Source organism: Eucalyptus grandis, chromosome 1 (genome assembly GCF_016545825.1).
Source record: "Eucalyptus grandis isolate ANBG69807.140 chromosome 1, ASM1654582v1, whole genome shotgun sequence".
Taxonomy (NCBI): domain Eukaryota; kingdom Viridiplantae; phylum Streptophyta; class Magnoliopsida; order Myrtales; family Myrtaceae; genus Eucalyptus; species Eucalyptus grandis.
Genome location: NC_052612.1, coordinates 2,937,027 through 2,961,220, shown reverse-complemented (window position 1 = coordinate 2,961,220; position 24,194 = coordinate 2,937,027). Strand labels below are relative to the sequence as shown.

Below are 24,194 nucleotides of genomic sequence, written 5' to 3'. Positions count from 1 at the left end.
CAAGCCCGCCTTCATTGGAGATATGCAAGCATCCACATGCACTTGCCGCTCGACAACTAGTTTTCTAATTCATTTTACCATTCTCTCTCACGTGTAGACCGACAAATGCTCTAAATTTAAAAAGATCTCGACAAGAGGCCTTGTAATTCAAACACACCAATCACTACTTTGATACCTCCTTGGAAACCAAAAGCTCAAGTCGACAGACAGAATGTACGTTTTTACTTCCCTTTTTTGGTGCTAGTGCCGAGTTTCAAACTCGGTTCTTATCCCGGAGCCCTCCCCGCTGGCCAACAGATCCACATGCCCATTGAGACAGAATGTTAAGGTCAAATATGTAAACCATGCAAGACTAGCAAGTAAGAACACAAACACAGGAGAATGATTCCATCGATGCCCGAGCTTGGCAACAGAAGGCGAGAGGGATCTCAACTAATTTGAGAAGCAATTTGGCATATGAGGTCCTAAAGCAACATGGCCAAAGATGTGGGTTTATATATATATATTCAAAACTTTTCATAACCATTACTTTCATCATTTCTAGTCAAGATATGCTGCTCAAGCTTTTCAAATATACAATATAAATAGCAGAACGAGTGATGCTACTGAGAAACCAGGCGATCACCATGTCCACGCCTTTTGCGTGATCATGTTTACATTAGACGAAGGATGAGCCTTCACTCGAAAAGCGAGATTGGCTTTCGAGTCTAGGGGAAGTAGTTTTGATCGGAGCCCATATGTCCGCACCGTTGGTGCTAGCAAATCCAGCAGTGCATGAGAGTGGGACAAGGCACAGACCTCTGCTTCGCAGACTGTACTGCTCCGCTTCCTGTGGAAGAAGGAAAAAAAAATAAAATCAGACTATTCATATTTCTCAAAGGATCAAAGCTAGGTGACGTCTGACAAAAATTTACAGATGAACGTCCAGACCCAAATAATTTGAACCATCATTTGTTGGCGGAGCTAAGCCATGAGAGCTGCTCACAGGTTTTTGAGGTATGATTGCTAAAATTATAAAGCAAGCTAAAAAGATCGCTAGTTCCATAAATTTTTGTGGTCAAGTTATATAATGTGGAGAAGATGCAATACTTGGCAATAGAAACATTTACAATTTTGTGGCAATCCATGTTTCCAGGGAACCATAGAAACAACCCATGAAGCAAAAGACAGGATATGCACGAAACTAGTTATATATCAATCACATTTATGGCTTCAGTACAGAACATCAGTCTAACACGAGGTGCTTTATCTCACAAAATGAAAAGAAGAAACTTGCTTAAGAAGAAAATCCGTGAACTAAATGCTGCTTCCCACTGTCCCTCATGGTCCACTAACCTGCATTGTAGTTGCTGGCATAGTTTGAAGGTATGGAGCGCTCAATACCTAGAAAGCCAAAACATTATGCTCAAGATTAAAAGTTTGGCCAAAAAGCTAAGAGATTTCTTTTGAGATTACTGACATGAAGGAACCTGTCAAATTGACAGTATACCAGCATAAGCAAAATAGCATCTACTTTAATAGTATGCTACTAATTTGCAATGCACATATGTAACCAGAGAAAGCCAAACCTTAACTTGCTCATGGAGGAATTGTATGTACTCAGAAGCCTCCAACAGTACTGAAGCTGTATCTGTCTGAAATAAGATCATTACAGGGAAAAAAAATCCATTACAAGTGATTGCATAGATGCCAACAGCATAGGCAACAGCTTATGGATCTTAAATTGACTAACCAACAGGCTTTCAAAGACCTCCTAGCCGTAAAAGATGAAAATTAAGGGGTTATAGTCATCTTCATATTTGTTTATTCATGTACCTTCCCATACGGTGAAACAAGCTGTTGCAGTTGAACAATCTTTTCTCCAAGCTTCTCTTTCCTTTCCTATTACCAGAAGAAGAGGGTAAGAAAGAGAAAGAGGCAGAGTCAGGATCATTCATCTATTTTGTCACATGGCCAGTGAAAATAAACAGGTGGTGCAACGACTTCCATGAATTAGAAACTAGACGAAGGAAAGTGTTTGGAATGCAAATTTATCTTCTGTCAAGTGTAATAAGTCAAGGAACCAAGACATTCCAGATAGTAATTAATCCATTAGAATTTTTTTGTGTTGGCCTGACATAGATCAGAAGATTGCAAATGCTATGTTAAATGGAATCTGAGAAGGGGACAGAGAGAATGAAGAAACCTTGTTTGAGATGGATAAATCACTCTTCTGACGCTTGGGTATGAAGGGAGGTGTAAGTACCGTGGTCAACACTGCAAGGACTCCTTTTTTGTTCCATCATCTTTTCCCTTAACCTTTTCTCTCCCTGATACAAAGCACAAATATATCTATAAACATTTCAGCATAAGATGACAAGAATCCACAAAGTATAGCTTTTGATGACAAATTATGATTTCAAGATGGATACAACACATAATTGCTCATATGTAACAGGAACCATATAAAGGGGAGATATTTTGAAGCGGAGATTGTGATTTTGAAAACTAGTTGTCGTTTTCTTTCATCAAATTATAGGAGCAATTGCATATCCTATCAATTCAGGGCAGATGTTGATTTGGATATCTTTGTGACTACTGACAAGTTTTCCCTAAGTTTCATATGCATATCAAGCATTCACTCTGCATCTATTTTCAGCCTAAATTGCAAATTAATTGAAGATCATATTTATTCTGATCATCGTTTCTCAAGAGTCATGACATTCTCTAACATTTCTCCTGAAAAGTTCTAGGTTCTAACAAAAGCCATTTGTCCTGATTAAGTAAAGAAGTTAAAAAAGATACCGAAGTGCCTAAATCTGGCTTTTAACAAGATCTATTCAGTATGCTTCTAAAGGCCATTGGGAAGCTCAAGTACCTCTTTCTATATGAGGTTCATCCACTTCTTCCAATATCATCAGGCAGCACAACAAAGGTTTGTTTCCTACTATACTCAAGCATGACACCAAAGCGGTTGACAAAATGCAGAGACAGCACATCCAAAATATGAAATTGCGGTTGACCATCCAATAGGACTGAACCTATGATGGAGCCAAGCTAGAGTACAAAAACTCAAAACCCAAATGGAGTATTTTAAAAGGCATTCTTGCTTGCATTAAATAAATCGTGGATTGGATAAACCGCACACGACACCATGCAAACAATAAACAAATCGATAAGAGCATGGACAATGATATCATTTTCAATAGTATTGTCCATTGTTTTGCCCAGAAGACAATCCACCAGTCCATCCTCCACAGCATGCCAGATATCACAACATGACAGATATAGGTTTACCTAAAACATTATTTTAATAAGTCTATTCAGTACCATGTCATTAACAATTAAATATCACTAACAACACAAACAAACAAGGGTGCTTTAAATTAATGCAAAAACCCCAATCATCGCCACAAAAGCCAGTTAAAGCTTCAATTTTATGCCCAAGATCACCGGCTGGCGTAAAAGCTTGATAAAATAATGCCTTGCGTCGGTGTAACAGAAAGCTAAAATACTCGAAATATTTAAGCAATCTGATGTTTCTAGATCACCAAGTTTATTCCATGCATCTGAAGCATTTTTTTCATCTTTCCGCAACCACTCAATACGGTATAAGTAGGACATTTGAAAACAGGGCACAAACAATATTTTATGCTTCAGGGCTAGGACGCAAGCGCAAAAACAACAGCATCCAAAGTCAAGAAAAGCAACCGTCTTAAAGAAAAAACAATCCCCTCCATTTCCAAGGTCAAACTATTCTGCAGCTTTTCTTTAGGCAAATTGATAGAGGAACATGAGGAAGTGAACAACCCCATTCCGTGATTGAAGAAGCAACAGCCAGCAACATAAACAGAACTTATGCTAGACATTACAAGAACTTACCAAGAACATATACACCGCATTCTAAGGTGAGCAGGAAATCCGCCCTCTTAAAACAGCACCGTCAAGATACAGTCTTTACGCAATTCCCAGGAACTTCCGACACGAAGAGAGAGTGAAAACGACTTTAGACTTCAAGAAGAGCTCTGTTTTGATGAACCCAGAAGCACCTAGAACACAACTCAACACGGGCTCAGACTGGCAGTCAGCAGCCTCACTGCCTCCTCTCTGGCTCTCTTAAAAATGGGACCTTTGTCATCTAATACAGAATCGTCAGCTCGAGAGCTGTAAAGATGAAAACTTTACGAAACCGATGCGAAGATTGGAGCAGTCCAAGGGCCAGAAAGGTTGAACGGGCGAAGCTACTGAACTGCCCGCAAGAGAAAACAGACACGCGGAGAGAGAAAAGCAGGTGTTGAAAAGAGAGACGAAAGAGAAGAGGGGAGAGAGACGGGTTAGGGAGGAGATTAATATAAGGTACAGGTACAGGAGTTAAGTATAAATCAGTGGACAGCCATTATTATTTTATTAATTTCTTTCTTTTCAACTTTTCTCTGGGGTAGAGCCTATTAATTTTTCTCTCTTTTTAAAAAAAATTTGTTATTAAAAATTGACGAGGATGACATTGATGTGTTCCATATGCGGCTGATTATATAGCTTTTTTAGTGAAAAAAAAGAAAATTTTGACAGCTAATTTACAACCACGCAAGAAGTAGTTTAACTTGTGTTTGATGTCATTCTTTTTCCACATATCTTGATAACGACATCTGAGAATTGGCTTCTTCTATTTCTTTCTACATAAACAGTAGCTTCGTTCTTGGGTTGCAGTGATCCCTGCGGTTCATTTATGGAGTGCTTAATACGTATTTTCTCTTATTTGTGTTTTTTTCATATCATCAAAAACCCTAAATCATACCCATTATAACATTAACATTTTAAATTTCTTTTGTATAAAATAAAGGATAAATAACACAAATAATCCCCGAACTTTGGCCCATCTACTCAATATGTACCCCAAACTTTAACCTAATTTGTATTGTTATTTCTTAACTTTTAATTTGTTTAATGTAATTCATAAACTTTTGACGCATGTTCAATTTGAATGTTTAATATTATCCTTGAACTCGAATTAATAGAAGGACAATCTTGAGCATTTTTATATTGAACATCTACCAAAAGTTCATGAACCATATTTTGTCACATTAATACAATTAGACACTAAACTATACCAATTCGACACTAATACTCCAAACTTTGGTCACACTAATACAAGTTTTGGGTATTAGTGACAAGGAAAAAAATTGAAATATTAGTGTCCTAGTGGGCAAAATTTATGATTTTTTTTTTTATATAGGTAGAGGGTATTTTTATTATGATGGTACAAATTTTAAAATTTTAGTGGTACAAAATAAAGTTTAGTGTATTGGTGTGACATTGGGGATAATTGAGGATTCTTGATGGTATTTTCTTCTTGTTTTTTTTTTTTCGATGTGTCGAAAAATGGAAATCGCATTCACAACTTCTTGAAATAATGCAAAAAACACTGTTGGTGACAGATTCATTCTAAAATGTACAATTCAATTTTTGTGTGCAGTTAACTAAGTTCACCTCTATGATATGGTCAAATATAGATGGTCAAGCCAAGACTATAGGGCCTCATAAGGAACTAAACTTAATTGCTAATATTTTAAATGATAAAAATAAAGTCGTTAAACAAGCTACGTACCCATTAAAAGAGTTCATTTTATTTGCTTAAAAATTAATAATCCTCGAGGCCTACTATTTTTTTTCAAAAGAAAACATGTTAAAAATTTTTAAGTCACATGTAAATTTAACAAATTCATACACAATATGAAATTAGTGATCAAACATCACAGGTGCTGAATATAACGTGGGACTAGGATTCAAATTGGAAAAGAATTCTCGAAACATATTGAAAGATAGATTCTTAAGATAACGTGGTAATAGAAAAGCTTGGATGAACTTTTTCGATTGTACTTTAAGTTCCTATAACTCCCAATTAAAAGTTGTTCCATGTTAAGGTCGAGGTGTGAGAATTTCATTTCTTCACGTGAAGCATACAAACTTTTATTTAGATATTTTAACGATGTCACATTATGATTTTAAAAACTATAATTGACAAATGCTTATTTTGGAGATAAACATATTTGGCTTGAATATATTTGAACCAAGCCAAATTACTTTTGAGAATTTTATTGTAACAAACAAATCACAGATTTCGAGATTATAGTCTTGTCATCTTCGAGGTGGGCTGTATGGTTGATCGGCTATTGGTGACACTTATGACTTTGTGTATCGCATCTTAAAATTCGAATTGAGGACAAAATTTTGAAATTAGCTCACTCTTGTGGGGTCAGGCCATCCAAATACTCAACTATTTTCTTTTGCCCTAACTATAATTTTTTATTTTATTTTGTAAATTATGATCAAATTAAAATTTATAGGTGTGCTAAATTGTCATTTCTTCGACTTGGACAATCTTGATGTCTAAATCAATAAAAGCTCACCTTTTTCTAAATGTACCCAATTAAGTAAGGGACCTCTTAATTATATTTAGGCGGCAATCTTAACCCAAGTCAAATCGAGGCCAAATCAAATCGATGCAAGAAAGAATCTCGATCCAAATCAAATCAGAACCAATAATTTTTAATTTAAACTAAGTCGATTACTTTAATTTGCATTTCGCAGATATCAAACCGTTAACACCAAGTCCACTCACAATTAATAAGTTCAATTTTAGGGAAATTACGCTGTCATTGCATGAACTTTTAAGAATTTCACTTTTGGTCCTTGTTTTTATCCCACTTTGGTCCTTCTACCAATGTTTGGTTAGTAGTCATTTGTTGCACCTTAAATTTTAACATCCTTTCGATTGTTTAATTCAGTTTCAACGTGCCTTCACTTCCCATCAGTTTTTCCTCCAACACTTGCTCGGTACATGACTATTCGAGGGGAAAAATTGGAGCCTCTTTGGTATTTTCTTCAAAGTACGTTTATTTTGTTTAGGGTAAACAGTTTCAAGATAAATAAGTTATGGATATGGAATTTAGAATTTATCTTGCTAGGGTTAGTTCCTAATTTTTGCAATTGGGAACCAATCCTATTAACTTAGAACCAAGCCTGTTGATTTTAAGGTCATTTTGGGAACCAATGATGGGTTTTTTTTTTTATTCATTTTTATCATGTACGCACAATGTATGTGTCAAAAATGAATGTGATTCTTTATGTATCAAGATGATATGTCAAGCATATTCAATTTCAACTTTTTTTTTTTTTTTGAAGTAAAAGAACTTACCTAGGATTAGGGGTGGACCATTAAAAACCAGTTCAATTCTAGGTTCGATATTTAAACCCGCCTGGCAGATTCTAGGTAGATTTTCAGGTAGAATTGGCTGGGTCAAAGTATAAAACCCGGAACCAAACTTATAGAATTGGGAAGCAAACAAGTCAAGGCCAATTCCCAATTTTTTTAACTGGGAATCATCCCCATGAAGTCGGTTCATTGTCGTCAATGTTAGTTGTTTGTTTTGGTCATATACAAATTCCCTAACACTATTTCCACGATCCATTTGTATAGTTCATATTGCGTCTCTCATACTTTTCCCGGCTATTTCGTCAATTTCTCACATTCCCCTAACCAACACCACCTCTCCCTAGCTCTTACATGTAGGGTAAATGCTCGACCAACAAAATGCATCACTAATTTTGCTTTCTCGCGTACCACATAATCACTACCTATCTCTAGGCTTTTCGTGAATGGACCATGCTTGCCCAACAAAAACACAACTTCACCATATCTTTTACCGGTCATGCTCAAAACCAATTAAAGGTTTTGACTTCTATCGACACATAGTAATAGATGGTATCCACACATACAATTCATGAACCCTGCTTCGATACCATTTGACACAGTTAGGGAATTGACCTTGGTCAAGGAACCGTGCAGTGTAAGCTAACCGATTTATTACGCTAGCCTTGCTTTTGATCATATGGCTTGTATCATGGAATGTCTCATTATGATTGACTAGTTCGTATCTCCCATCGACTTGGACATTTCACCATCTAGAAGAGAAGCATGTCTCGATTCAATAGAATAACTATTTCCCTATCGACCATCATGAAAATAATGGAATTAACTTCCATCTTGTTTGTGCACATATGACCAAACTCGCCTTTGGACATATTCCACATGATATTCCTTTCATCACTAGATTCTTACAACAAACTCTCTAAGACCACTTCCACGATCCAATTGTGTCATTCATATTGCATCACTAATGCTTCTGCCAGTACCATGGAGCTCGCTTCCATGCCTTCGTGGATGGGGGAAGGACTAAGGCACACGGGCAATTACGATGGATTAACGGGTAACTAACCAGAATTATAATGGATGGTAATTATTAAATCAAGATAAGTATCGTCAATGAAATGCATAATTTATAAATTGTGAATCAATAAACTATCGTAAGATTCGATATAACACCTTGAAAATTGAATAAGACTCGTGACCCGTGAAGAATTAATTTAAAATTTGAGTACATGTCATGACTTTTACGTGGAAGAAGGCATTGCTTCCCATTGTTAAAACACGAGGATCCATTTTAATGTAAACGTTTCATTCATAACTGTATCGCAAAGTATAAAATCTACATTTAACTATTCAAAAATTATTAAATCGTGTCGTTTGTCATAAATACGAGAAAAGTTATATTATTTAATAAGTAAACATACGAAAATTATAAATAAATTGAACTGATAAATACAAACTGAAATCATAGACTCACTCTTGATTCAAGAAACTATTTAGACCTTAAATTCGGTCAAATCGCATGTCATGAGTCAAAGGTGCTAATAACCAAACCAACATTTAGCGGGTGTTGCGCGATGATTGAAATTTTGAAAGAAAATATCGATACTCTTAAGCAACTATTCTTGACATGACATCAAGAGATTACAAAATCTTGCGAATGCATACTTATTTAAAGAAATCGAATTCGATCGGATACAGCTCAACTTGCAACTAATGCTAATTAACACACTTTTTTTTTTGTCTATTCAGCACAAAAGAAAAAATCATGAAATATTTATGTAATAATGCAAATGACACGAACCGGTGATATTGATTTGAATATTCAACATGAATTGCCGAGGGATTTTATCAGTAAGAGGGCATGGAAAGGCAATCTCAAGCACTCGTCAAATAGGAAGCACAAACTTTTTTTGGGAGCTCTCATGTTGTGTTCGACAAGTAATCAACTTTCTCAAACACACGAGTCCCGAATTTCGACATACGATTTTGATGCACATGAAGTCAATTTTAAAAATTTTCAATAAATGATATATCAAAATGCAAATATGTAAAAAAATAAAATAAAAAAAAGGTAAAGAAGAAAAACTTGATTTTCTCTTCTCTTATGATTCTTATTTTCCATGACTCGAGATTTTTCGTGTGAACTCATTATTGGATATTTTATTATTTATTTATAAATTTAGATCAAATCAATTTGATTGAAATAATCATAAAAATAATAATTTATCACGTATATAAATACATAATGTATTTCTGCATATTTGAATATTTTATTTTTAATAAATGATTAATGAACATATTATATCATATCATATTACGCATTACGTGTCAATATCGATATTAGTTAACTCGTCAATTGCCATCTTAATCACAAGAGTCCTCTAAATTTGTACGAAATTTTCGATTTAAATCAAATCATCTTCAAATCATTCGTGATTCGAAGGCCCGGTGCCGGCCGAGAACCCTCTTGTCATGAGATATGACGCAGGTCGTCACGGCAGTGGTTTAGGCGGGAATCGCTGCGTCAGGCGGAAGCCACCGCAACAGGTGGGCGGTGCGCGGGCCCCACCCTCCCTCCCCCTCCTTCTCCCCCTAATTTTAGCGTCTTCTCGATTCTCATTTTCTTCCCTCTCCCGCTCCGGACCAGCCACGCGCCCTCACGGGCACGCGCTCGCGTCGTCAGCGACACGTGGCGGGAGAGGGGAGGGGCGAGTGGAGTGCACGGAGGGGAGGGGGCGGGTGGGAGTTGGGAGAAATCGGGACGCGAAACTCAAAGGACGCGGGACCCACGGGGCGTACAGCGACCGTGCGTGCGCCCAGAAGTCCAAACGAGGGAGAGAGAGGGATTTGATTTGGTCCGAAGGGAGGGTGGGACCCACGCGGTTTTCGCTTTAGGTTGTCTGCTTCTTTCTCCGTATTGTCTGCTGTCTCTACCTGCGCCTTTTGGCGAATTCTGCTGCTTCTTTTATTTTCTATTTTTTATTTTTATTTTTTTCTTTTTCCTGCCTTTTGGGTTCTGAAGGAGCAATGACCACGCTTGCCGTACCGTACACCTCGCACCCAAGGAAAAAATGAAAAAATCCAAGCAGTCTCATTATATTATTTTATCTTTTTGCCACCTAGCCAAAAATTGTGCCCGAAAATAATGCATCCCAATTTCTTCATATAATTCCAAAAAATTGTACAAAAGCACCCTTCATTAAGTTTTCTCTCCACATAATAAGACTGACTAAGTCACTCAATATCCTCATATTTGGAACATTAATTTTATATCCGGTGAAGAAGAACTTGAGGGAAAAAAAAAACCTAGCTCAATTTGGGACTTTTTATTTTTTAGGCTTCCCTTTTCTCGTTGAACAAATGACTTATCAATTCAAAAGACTAAGAATGAGTGTCATTTCGCCTTATTTATTATGACACATCAGCATTCTAAACTCTAGTCTTTGTTCATTTTGTGAACAATTTAACATCTCTGTAAGTTATTTATTATGACACATCACCATTCAAGTATTAGATGAAGCTTAAAAATTAATGAAAAATACTTCTTGTTGTTGGATATAGAACATCTTATTTGACTTTAAATAAATATTTATTATTCATGCTTTAATAAATTGCACATGGACAATCAGGAATTGTGTATGGGCACTAGAATCTCAGGTCTAGTTGCAACGGACCTCGACTTGAGTGCTAGGATTGGGGCACAAGCACCTAGGTCTCATTCCTGGCCTTGATGGACTTGGGCACAACCTTGGTGGACCCAGGCATTGCCTTTGTGGACTTGGGCCTAGTTATTAGGGATCGGAGCTTAAGTATTAGGATCTCGTGCTCAACCTTTGTGGATCTTAGCCCGGGTGCTGAGGCATCGACCTGGACCCGGGTGCAAGCATGAGGGCCCGAGTCTCGAGCTTTGCCTTGATGGACAAGAGCAAGGAGTGACGGGGATCCAAGCAATGGCATTGGGGTCACGACCCAACCTCGATAAACCTAGGCCTAGGCTCTGGAGGTCTAGTCCTAGAAGCCAAGGCCCAAGAATTGTTATTGGGGTTTCCATGCCCAAGTGTAAAATTTCGAGCAAAATGTTAATACCTAATCATATATTATAAAATAATTTTCGATTTTTATAGGGGAATCACTTTCGTGGATTTAATCATAAATTTTCTATTAATTAAGAGAACAACTTTTATTAACTTATTTTCTAAAGTAAATCAAATGCCGAAAAACGAGACTGAATGTTTTTTCTGAAAATATTTTCTGACATACAAATGGAGCCCTCATATCAGCTCACATGTATCGAAAATTTAAAGCTGATATTTCTGTCCTTCAAGTCAAAGTTGATGCCTCTTTTTCTTTTTCCATCGATTGAAAAAGTAGAGATATTTTTGCCGCGCAAGATAGTGAATTTTTATTTTATTTTATTGGCATTTTTAGCCTTTTTTGCTTTGAATTTTGCTCTCCCATTTTCTCTCGACCACATGTGGCACGGAATGAAAAGCGGGCTGAGCTTGGATTGACGGAATCAGTTGCGGATTCCGTCCTCGCGATGACCATTCATTCTCTAGTCCGAAGTTGAGATTTTGAACCGGGACTCACTCAAGCATCGAGAAATCCCCACAGTCACTCCGAACCTTGCAAAAGCCCCATTGGCATAATACGAAACCGATAATAAGTTGAGAAACGGAGAATCACCCTCTATTATATCGGTATCTCAATAAATCTCAACCATTCATACACTAATCGTAAAATTTGAAACTACCGTTATTCGTATGGATGAATGATTTTAATTGACAAGATGGTGTGGAGAGACCAACCAGATAGAGCATCTACTCCCCAAAGAAACGCATGCCAAACAAGCTAGTTTTCTTATTAATTTTTTTTAGAAAAAAATTATAAAAACAATCATAACCTTATTGTTGTTATGTCAATTTACAAAACTTTTTTTTTTTTTTTGGCAATTGAGTACTAGTTCTTATGCATTTATTTCAATTCAGTTCATTTAATTAATTTTGACCAATCAATGCTGATATGGACTATTTTTTAGAATTCTTAATTTATTTTTCTTTTGTCTTTCTTTTTTTCTTTATTTTTTTTTTCCTTCTTCCTCTAGCAAATCGTTGAAACTTAATGATTAGCTAGAGACAAGGGCTAGCAAGGTTGAACTCGCCAATGGATGATGAGGACAAGCCTTACCATGCCTAGGCGAGCTTGAATTTGCCGACCACTAGTGAGGTAGGGATGGGCGAGACCAACCTCGCTGGCTCTTGTGGGCAATCATCTAGTGGATGAAGATGAAGGGAAAAAAAGAAAAAGAAAAGAATAAAATATTTGAATAAAATATGAAAATATTATTAAATTGTCTATGTTATTGTTGGTTGCACTACATAGGATAATTAGCATTCACGTTGGTGCTAGTCGGCTAAAATTGGTTAAATTAACTGAAATGATATAAATGCAAAAATTTTAAGGTTTAATTTGAAAAAGAAACGAGGTTTTGGTTTGAATTAACATAATTACAATAAATTTAGGAATATTTTGATAATTCTTCCTTTTTGTTTTCCCAACTTTTTCTCACTATATAGCATGAAATGTAAGTTCTTCATGGAATGGAAACAAGATGGATTTAAATCAATTGAACGTAATTCAGAGTCTGTCCTCTTCTTTAGCTCAAAGAAGTCATGGAAGCAACCCCGTATATTTGAAAAAAAAAGATGAGGGCTAAATGATACTACTAGTAAAATTCGAACGTAGGATATGTCATAAAAAAATAACTCCTCCTATAGTGGATTTTCGTGTGAGATTGACACCTCTCTAAAATTAGGAAGTGAATATAAAAAGAAAACTTGCAAAGTTTCCTGGAATTTAAGTGGAGAGAAAATTCAAATTTCCGTACATTTTTCTTCCCCTTTTGCCACCGAACTTACCCTCAACGCAGTCCAACATCGATGATTACGGATGTCCTGGTATTTAAGGTTGCCAACCTTAGACCTGCTAAGGTGATTGACTAATCTAAGATTCCAGGTTGTGATGGAGGGAGATGGAGACTAACCTCGCTCTACGACTATTGTACATTTTCCATATCCATAATCATGAACGGTGATAGCATTAGACCTTCTTGCGTATGGGGTGTCTTCCAACCCTCTCTTGGTCGGAGGTTCTCCTGGTTTCCTCACATTTGAAGATGGAAGCCTTGACGGGGCTGCTTTGGGATTGTCGGAACCCTCTTCAGCATTGATATCGTCCTTACCCACCAAGCTTACTTTGTGTTGTTGGTGGGGCTACTTGTGTACAGTTTCTGCTCCCTGTTTTCGTTTTTGTTTGCTCTTGCTGCTGTTTTGGCTTTCCTCTGCTCTTGTGCAGGTTCCTCTCTTTCATCTTGATACCCTTCCGCTCACTCTGACTTTTGTCTTTGTGAGTGCAAGTTTTTGGTGCCGAGTTCTTACTGTATAGCTTCTTACAGCTTTTTGGTTTAAAGTCAATATAATTATCACCATTTACCAAAAAAAAAAAAAAAAAAATTGGTGATAGCATTAGAGACTTCGAACTTGGACGTGTACCATTGAAAGGCAAAGTCATAACAACAATTAGAAATTTCGGTGTGTGCTTATTATTAAAAATAAATTCGGTAAACAATTGCTAATTTTTTATTTGAAAGACTTATAGATTGTGATTCGTAATATTGTTATCTTGTTATCTAAAGCTTGTTTTGCTTTGAAGTTGTGTGGGATTCGTTGTATTTGGACTGCTTTGTTTCTCTTTTGTGTTTACGTGAAAATGAATGTAATGTTATTTTGACAAAAGAAAAAAAACACCCATAATTATGAAAATCTACTATTTAATCATGACGGGTGACTTTGACCACATGAAAATAGAGGCGTTCAATTCAAGAGGCTTACAGGTTTTCATTTTAGCTCAAAGTGGGAGATATTTTTTTTTTGAGATAAATACGTTAGAAATCCTAAAACATATTACGAATGTGCAATTGAGTTATAAAATTTTCAAAATGAGTAATTAAATCCTAAAACTTATAATGAAAATTCAATTGAATCATAAAACTTTCAAAATGTCTAATTAAATCCCACAATCTGTTACGAAGTGCAATTGAATTCTAAATTTTTTAAAAGATGCAATAAAATCCTAAAGCTGGTCTAATCTAAGTCACATTTGATTATATTTTTGAAAGTTTTAAAACTCAATTGCATTTCTTGACAAGTTTTAGGACTTAATTGCAATTTTTGAATGTATTAAGATTCATCTGCATTTTCAAGACAAGTTTTAAGATATCCAATACGTTTATTATCTAATACCAACTACTTTTTTTGGGGGGGGGGGGGGGAATACCGTCTACTTTAGTAAGGTGGATTTGAAGTTTAATCTCAAAATTTGTAATGTGTTTGAATGAAGTGGGAAATAACAAAAAGTTAATGGGAGAGATATTTCAAACTTATCTCATTTTCATCCATGATATAAACCAACCACTAACCTGCGGCTTAGTATGTTTTTTTAGTAGGCATACCTGTCCACTTGATCACCTCAAAATAGAGGGACTAGGTTCAAGAATAGCCACTCATTTTAACTTGTAGAGAACAAGGCGAACTCTGAACGGTATGTCGTAACTCACATATCGATCAAAGTATTAATTTATTGCCTAGTTATATCTTTACAATGATCCAGAAATATTACCATGAAGTAAATCCCATAAACCGATTAAGTCTAAATTTTTGATTCGCATAGGTTGCCTCAACCCTCAAATCTTAGTTCCAAAATAATTTATAACGCCTCGTTAGATTTGAACAATGATCTCTAGTTGCCATTGAAAATTCCTTGACGCCCAACTAATTGAAGATCGTAAAATGGATTGTGGTGCTTCATGATTATTTTGGGATCGCTGGGCCATAACAGTTTTAAAAAAGATTCATTGGATCGGAATGTCGCAAATAATGCATAAACTTAAGCAAAAGTTACACCATATAGAAGCTCTCTTATTCTTTTTCTATTATTCAAATTATTTAATTTGTTCTAACTTCGTAGGATACGCCAATGACTAGACAGTGACATCTATTGATTTGTCGAATGGCTTCATCATCATAGCAGCAGCTAAGCGATTGGTGGAGTCCATTTGCGCATGCTCGATTAAGGAATTATCTTCTTTTTGGGACCCTCCATGCTTGCACTGGTCTGACCGTCTGGGAGATAATTTATTTCTTCTAACTTTCTATTTTTTTTTTTAATTTTTGATTGTTGTTAAGAAGAAAAGAAAAGAAAAATTAAAGGAAGGTCAGTCCAAAAGAGTTGCTCTTTATTTAAATTTAATAATACAACAACACAATAATATATTCAATCTCCAGAAGATTATTTCTTTTTTAGTTGGTGGTTCTGGTTTCGCCGTTTTGGAGCCATATGTATGTGCCATTACCTAAATGGAACTCACCAAACACATTAGTGCGGAATTAGTCATTAAAGTTTTGGTTGTTAGTTGATGGATTCCTTAATTTTTATTTTGATGAATTAGATTTTTATATTTTTAAAAGGTGCATTCAAATCATAAACTTGTCGATAATGGATTTTTAACTTCATAAATCTAAGTGTTTCTTTTGCCCGTGGTCACGTGGCATGATGAAAAGGTCTTATAAGTGACATATGGGATTTTTAGCCTTTGAAAACCTCCGATGGCTACATTAGGGTAGGATTAGAATCTGAATACACTTTTTTTAATGTTAAGGACTTAATTCACTAACATAAAATATCAAGGATTCAATTGCCCATGGTAAAAAAGCATTAAAAAGACTAGTTCTGCATATTATATCCTCAAAAGATTATATGATTGGACATTCCTTTGACTGTATTCTGTATCTTCAGCCAGAACATTTGACCGACAGATTTCTGACGGTAAATTGACTTCACATTTGGGTTAAATCTAATTTGATATTTATTAATCAATATATATATATATATATATATATATATATATATATACATGTGTGTATAGGTGAGTACGTTAGGAGTTAGGTGGGTGGTCAGTCATATGGTTGACCAAATTGGACTTTGCTTACAGGAAAATTTAGGGCCAACGGGAATTGTGGCATGAAACGTGGAATCCAACATTTAATATTTGAAGTTGAATGATTGAGACAGGAAAATATTTTTCAAAGTGTATTTTTTATTTTTATTTTGAGGGTTTTCAGATTTCTTTGATTCTGAAAGGACTTGTCCCCATTTTATGCGAAAATCAATACTTTTGTCAATGGGGATAGTATTTATTTACGTTAAATTGCTTGACTCTAATAAAATGTTGCTTTGGAAATAATACTAATGAGCGGCTTCTTATCAACTTCGCTATTATGACTGATTGAAAGGGAGTCACGATTTGGTACTTTTTTGCCAAAGACAGCTGCCAAACCACGTGACAAAATTTCGAGTGGTTTTATTGATCAATCGGCGATTTATCTTGAGATGTGAACCATTCAAGACGCGTTAACATGGCATTTTTCTCTCATCTTCCTAATCCAAGTCTTGACTCTTTGCTCAATTGTAAATCTACTTTCCATGACGTCTAGATTTGTAGTTATCCAAGGATAAATTTATTTGAGAGTGGAAATTCGCAATATTTGCTGAGTTTAATTTGATTATAGCATTGTAAATTTCACAAGATTAACATGTCGCTCTCTCTTTCGGATGGTTAATAATAGCTCATTGAGAAAACAATAATAGAGATCGCTGTCGATGCAAAAATACTTTTTGAAAGGAAAAGAACCTACCCTCCTTTGTTCTTTTTTGAATTTGTTGACAACGGTTGATGCGATGCCTCCCTCGAGTTTCTATCCTAATCATTATGTATTTTGTCACGGAGACGATCACACCCATCTTTTCATCATCCTACGAATCGGAAGAAGACTAAATATCATCATACATTTCAAACAATAATTGGACTCTCCCTCTCTCCAAGGTTAGGAACAATGTATCTGGGGTTGAAATGAGCAAGATTATCATCAAACTACATATAATTTAGCATGATGATCTTAGGATGTAAATTTGGATGGATTCTGGGGAAATGTAACTAAACTTTGCACAATTAGGAAGCAATCCTTATTCATTTGGGATTGGGTCCGACTTGCTGTTCAAGTCAATAAGAAACGATACCATTCTCCTTCATTGACTAATTTCAAGGTTTTTCAAGATAAATCAAAGTTAGCACAATCACATTTAGAACAGTAATTCGTGCCTACACATATGAAAAGGTTGCGATCATAGAATAGGAAAAGCATTGACATGGTGATGTATTAAACGCTCTTTCCTACTCATCTTGAAGAGGTTTGAATTGTTGGGCTCTCTTCTTCTAAAGTTGGGCTCTCTTCTTCTTAAGAAAGAAGATAACCCCTGGATTTAATGGTTTTGAATGTGCAAACACGAAGCAAGTGGAAAATTTTCCCAATAGTTGATGGCTGCCTTTGAACTTTGAAGACATAGCAACTTGAATAAGATCAAATTTCACTTTCTTACACAATAATGTGATTATATACGTATGAAATGGAATTCCATTCAGGCTTTAGCCCATTTTATCATCTACCGTCAACTTGGACTTGTCTTGGCAATAACAATAGCCCAAACTAGCTTGTGATGCGGAGTTCGGACCTAGATTCGTCACGTGCGTCCACCGCCTCCTTGACATTTCTTAGTTTGAGGCGGAAACGTCCGCACGTTGACCTATTCCTGATGAAGCATCTGAGCTTGTGATGGGGAGTTCGAACCTGAACCACTAGATGCTTGCGCCACAACTTACGTGGCAACTGATCAAAGCCAAGCAAATGGCTTCTTCTTTGTAAACCTTGATGCCGCTGTTATTACGTGGTTACAATGATTGACATCGGACCAGTGTCTATTTTTCCTTCAATCATTCTGTAGGGCGCTGGTGGTGGTGGTTGTGGGAGGCTGGTGCAGCTGCTCCAAGTCTATGCGCGTAGGGGTCATCCTGGTTCACATTGATTTCTAGCGATGATGGTGCTCCTTTGGATTGCTACTACGGACAATTAGCTATATTGATGTTGATGTTTGTTTGGAAAACAATTAAGATTAAAATCGTTAGTGGTCATGAACTGAATTTTTACTAGTGAAAAGTCCAAATCGAATTCCCTTAAGTCTGCACGCATGTGTCATAGGTCAATTGTTTGGGATTGGAATTGTGTGGCAACTTAGGCTATGTTGGATTAATGGAGTGCCTAAACTAAGCCTTTTGTCTGGATTAGAAAGAGAAAAAGTCTTTAGAGAGAGCGGCTTTGGCAGACAATGTTTTATATTGCTCAAATGTTGCATGGATACAAGTGAGGCGAGGGGCACCTCTATTTATATAATAGTCTTTCTCATTATAATCTGTTAATTGTTTTTCGATCTAACAGTGGAGGTTGTATCCTTATCTACCAAGACGACAAGAATGCTCTAGAACATGTTATATTTAGCATATTGACCGTCCTTGGGAATATTCAGAAAACCCGACGAGACTTGGCCCAATCTTCTTAAATTGTATATGGTCCTTTGTGTATGGGAAATCTTGAGATGTTACGTGATTGTCAATTTGAGATGCACTCCACTTGTTCGTGAATTAGTTTTGTTTTCATCTAATCCAAAAATGGATAAAGTTAATAAGTTATGTTGAACAATTTTCAAATCTTTTAAGAAAAAATTTAGCAATTTTACAGGAATTGAACGTCTTTTCTTATTACCGCGTTTTACTCTCATGTCCTATGTCCTATTGCGAGAAAATGGCTGAGGTCCATGGAGAATGTTCAAATCCTCTTGTCTCGGTAAGTCATGATTTGAGTTAAAATCCAATAAACAGGGTTGGTTGGACGTGCGCGGAAACGCAGTCGGGCGAACAGTGAAGGCCGAAGATGATAACAAATGGCGTAGTTCTTGCTTTAAGAATGAGAAATTTGCTGCGAGGAACGTATGTTTAATATCTTGATGTGCTGGTGCGATTAGCTTCCATTGTTGATGGTCTGGTGCAGTGAGCTGCATTTTTAGATCTGTGTTTTCTCAGCTCGTCTTGAAGAAGAGATAAAAGGAGTATGCTGTGAGAGAAAAAGTTAATCAATAAATAAAAATGATAAATACATTAAAAATCCTAAAATTTATCATAAAAGTGCAATTAAGTCCTAAAATTTACAAAAAATATAATCAATTCCTAAATCTTATCATAAAAATGCAATCCAATCTTAAAACTTTCAAAGTGCAATCAAGTCTTATAATTTGTCATGAAAGTTCAATCAAGTTCTAAAATTTTCAAAATGTAATTAACAAATTTTAATTGAACCAATTTAACAAGTTTGAAATTGATTGATCTTTTAAAATTTTGATTCAATTATACTTTGTGATAAATTTTATGAATTAACTGCACTTTCATAATAAGTTTTAGGTTTTTCAATGCATTTATCTCAAAACAAAAGGAAGAAAAGAAAAATAGGAAATGGGCTTAAGTTTTGAATTCTGTTAAATCTGGGCTTGGCTTCGGTTGAATGAGTTCAGGCTTGAATTAGTTCCGAGCAGGCCGAAAGAGCCCGTGTTGGGAATCAAGCAAGTGTCGTGAATGAAATGTTAAATTTATAAATCGGGGATCAATTATCTAAATCTAAGATTTGACAAAATAACTTAAATTGAAAACCGAACAAGACTCATGACTCGTGAAAAAGAGAGAGAGAGAGAGAGAGAGAGAGAGAGAGAGAGAGAGTTAATTGATTATTTTTTTAATTTCTAAGTTGAATATTGACTTGACTTATCCTTCTCCTCGTAGATCCAGGACTTATATTGTCGATTAAAATTTGGGCGGCATAAAAGAAAAATCTTGCTTTTTATGATGCATGTCGGCTTTATTTTGTTTTCCAAAAATCTATAGGTTTATGAATCTATACATATACATATGCATTTATATAAATATTAGGTAATTTATCTTGTCTCGGTTGCTTGACAACAAATAAAATAAGTTTTTCTTGGAGTAATTCGTAACTTGTGCTCTAAACTTTCCAGAGTACCAACAGAATCAAAATGAGCACAATACAACTAAATTAGATTTTTTGGAGGCTAAAAAAACTACAAGATTAAGCACAGCACAATTTCTCAAATAATGCCTTTAATTATTTAGCAAGCATATTGATTTGTCTCCATCTAATTTAACGGAATGTTAAATTTAATTGGTTATGGGTGGGAGTAGTAAAAGATTACTATTTAGGCATTGTTTGGTAACCTTCCGAGAAACAACAATTTTTGCTCTTTTGTTCTCCGGAACAAAAAAAAAAAAAAAAGAAAATTGATGGTATTATTTTTGTTCCCAGAAATAGGTTTAGAATAAAATCAAGAAGTAAAATAAAGCAGTTTTTTGTTTTCGGGAACAATTCCTAAAATTAGTTCATATTTTTTTTCTTTTCTCCTCTTTTCTTTTCTTATCTCTTCTTCTCTTCCTTTTTCTTCTTCTTCCTTTTGGTTGGTTGTTGACCTCGACTATGGCCGGCAATCTGCCAGATGAGGGTCGGTGACGTTGCCAGAGCGTCATCGGTCCGAGCCTTGTTGTGGCTGGATGAGGCTTAGTCTTGCCAACTAGTGTGAGGCTCGACCTTGTTGGTGGCTAGATGAGCCTCCGACGAGCTCACCGGACCTCGCCCAGCAACGTCGGTTACCACCGTGGCTAGCAATCGGCTACAAAGAAAAATGAGGAAGAAGAGAAAAAAGAAAAATAAAAAAGAGAAAATTAAGAAAAATAAAATAAAAATATTAAAAAATTAAAAGAAATAAAATAATTTAAGAATTCTACCAAATGCATTTCTATCATGGGACTATGAATTTTGGATAATTACCAAGCGTGTATTTTAGCTCAAAAATTGTTCCCGGAGTAGAATCAGAAAAAACCATTTATGATAAAAAATTATTCTTAAGAAAAAATCATTACCAAATGCACTCTTATTAGATGATAAGTAGATCTAGTTATTAATGACATTAAGGATGGAGACTAGGCCGGGTAGTGTTTTGCGGCCGCTGCCTTGCCTCGAGGAGGAGGAGGAGGAGGAGGAGGAGGAGGAGGAGGAGGGGAGGAGGGGGATAGTCCTCTTAGGGGCACTGTGTCTCGTATGGGGAAAAAATTCATTCATGTTTTAAAATTATTTATTTAAAACACATATTGATTGGAATTTTCGTTACAATTTTGAATTATACCATCTATAACTAGTTATTAAAAGTCCCACAATCTTATGAGCAGGATTCTACTTAGCTATACTTCTCAACAAATATAAACGCGGTGGATAAATGGGACAAGGTGGGGCTAATAGCCTAATATCGTCCTTGGCTCGCCCCGTGCCTCGCCAAATGGTTCGTGGGGGTGATTTTCAATAGGAAAAATTCCTTTAAAACGCATTTCAAAGCTTCGTAATCAATATCATGTTTTAAATTCTTTTAGCATTGACAAGGCATGGTACTTGTGCGAGTGCCATTACTGGTTTTGGGAAGGTATTGGAAAACCTCTTATTGTAAAGTCTATTGGTATGTGTCTCATCTCATTGAATGAGTTTCTTTGTATTTGCTTGTTCATGACACGATCTTTGACTTTGACGACATAGCAGACCCCGGGGCACGATCTTTGACTCCGGCGATAGAGCAGCACCCCGTTGGGGCACGATCTTTGACTCCGGCGACACAGCAGCACCCCGCTGGGCATCTGAACAAGTGCTCTTCTCCACCAGTTCGGTAGCTGGTAACGTTCCTGATTGCCATTAGCATGATGGGACTCATGGCTACGATATACGTCTCGGAGCACAATTCAAAATGTCGAATTCGCTATGCTGCATATGTCTTTCACTCCATGGTTTGCATTACAATCCTCGTTCTTATGTTTGGAGTTTTTGCGCATAATGAATACATACAACGGTCATCCCTGTATATGGCCATTATAGCTCTGGTAGCATTAATGGTTTTCGTTACGATTGCCTTGCTATCTTGGTGATTGTCAAACAATGAAATTCTCTTTTTGTTGCGATTGCCCTGTTTATTGGTGATTGTCAAAGAATAAATTTATCTTTTCATTGCAATTGCCATTCCAGTAGGTTTTCCCACAGCTTCTACATAATATTGTCACACGATGTTACTTTTTGCTAGAGGGATAAACTTTGGAAAGAAAGGAACTTTGTATTGTTGTAGTGAAAAAAAGTTCCTAAGGGATAAACTGTGGAAAGAAAGGAACTTTGTATTGCTGTAGTGAAAGAAGGTTCCTAGAGGATAAACTATGGAAAGAAAGGAACTTTGTATTGCTGAAATGGTTGGATGAATTCAAATGAGAGGGAATGCACCCCTTCTTATACTAGAGGTCCTCAAATTACATCCATTGATCGACTTTTCATCCGGCAGACGAGATCATACCGCCCAACTTACCAACTACAAGAGACTTCTAGATCTTGGCATAATGACCATATCGTCCGCCCTTGGAACGTTCCGGAAGAGCTCTTGTTGGGAATCTTAGCAATCATAAGAGGTCCTCCTCGGAAAGGCACGGTCCTTTAGCTATAGAAACCTTTTGTTTTTTCCATAAATCTCCCTTGAATCTAACGGTGAAGATTGCATCTCCTCAACTACTAGCTACTTGTATTTATTACATAACAGTACAATTACTTTACTGCCCGTCTCAAGGTGTTCTAGAAGACTCGAGAAAACCCTAGTAGACGGGATAAGCCGAGGGTCGGATGTGTCATGCCCGTCCGTAGGAACCTTTGGACATGCTTTCTTTCGAGCCATGACACCTGCATCTTCTTCTTCTTCTTCTTTTTCTGCACTTTGTTTGGTCTTTTGTACCCAAAATTCAATTTAGTGGGGATTTTCTCTTTGATCCGTCGCTCCGATTCTTGCTCTAATTTCAGCGGATGTTTCAATATTAAAAATTCAAAGAGACAAAAGCATTGCATTGCACGAGGGGCTTATTGATTCCATAACTAAGTTGGTATATTTCCAAGCCCAGACTTTGTGTAATTAAGAGCTTGGAAGTTGTGTTAATTCAAAAGGGAAAAAAAGTAAAAGAAACTTCTTATCTATTATGATATTAACGAGTAACCAGTTGTGTTGTTTATTGAGTTTGAATTTCAAATAACAAAGCACCTAGAGAGTCCAATATTTATCTATTTAAATATTTCTCCTCATGGATAATCTTTGAGAACTATAATGAATATCCTTTCGAAATATTTATCAGTTTTAGATATTATCCCTTCTTAATGTTAGAATTAAAAGAGATGCATATACATAATTTATTCACAGAATCAAAATTTAAGTTGGAAATAATAGACAAAACTTATTAGATGAATAAGATTTATATTTTGTAGTATCAAGTATTTCAAGATGTGAATAAGTACACAATTTATCTTCTTAATTTAAAAGATTTTAGTCTAATTTGGGGAGATAGCTTATGTTATGGCTCTTTTGGTTAAGTAAATGATTTTTTTTCTATTCCACCCGTTTTAGTTCAATATGCAATAGATCTATACCACTACACAATTTGGGGATGAAAACAGGTCAATTATTGCTTCTAGCTTACTAATAGTTTTCATTAGAACACATTTAAAAAATGGCTAATAATTCCTAATAAACATCAAATCCAAAAATCCAAAATGGCTAAGAATGGATAAAGTTTGTTGCAAAGTCACCATTAAGAATGGAGAAGTAAGACTGTTGACGTCAAAAAAAGAAGCCTAATCGAAATGGGCCAGGGTTAGTGACTGTCTCAAATCTTGCAAAAATAAGAAGAATCACCCCTTGGGCACCAGGGTTATCTACCTCCTCTTCATTCGTCGTGGCCACTTCATAAGCCTCGCTTGCAGCCAAGTTTGGCCTTGTTCTCATGGATTGGTCGTTCTAGAATTCGAGGGAGGATTCGAGCAAAGCAAATCTGAGAAGCTTGAGACTTTCGTGGCGGTCGTTGCTGTGCCCATGTCATCATCACTTGAGAGGCATGCTTTTTTCGGTCCGTTTGTCAGCCGAGAGAAGTTCGACG

General features: G+C 36.2%; 1 protein-coding gene across 1 annotated transcript; it reads right to left on the bottom strand.

The window, feature by feature from the left end:
• Positions 1–475: 475 nt before the first annotated feature.
• On the bottom strand, positions 476–2,281 carry LOC104428003 (transcription factor bHLH153; the record flags this gene model as incomplete). The annotated part of the gene is made up of 5 exons (XM_010041003.3): positions 476–829; positions 1,336–1,383; positions 1,569–1,634; positions 1,816–1,881; positions 2,186–2,281. Coding segments are annotated over 5 exons (447 nt in total), but the record flags the coding sequence as incomplete, so codon positions are not given.
• Positions 2,282–24,194: the final 21,913 nt, after the last annotated feature.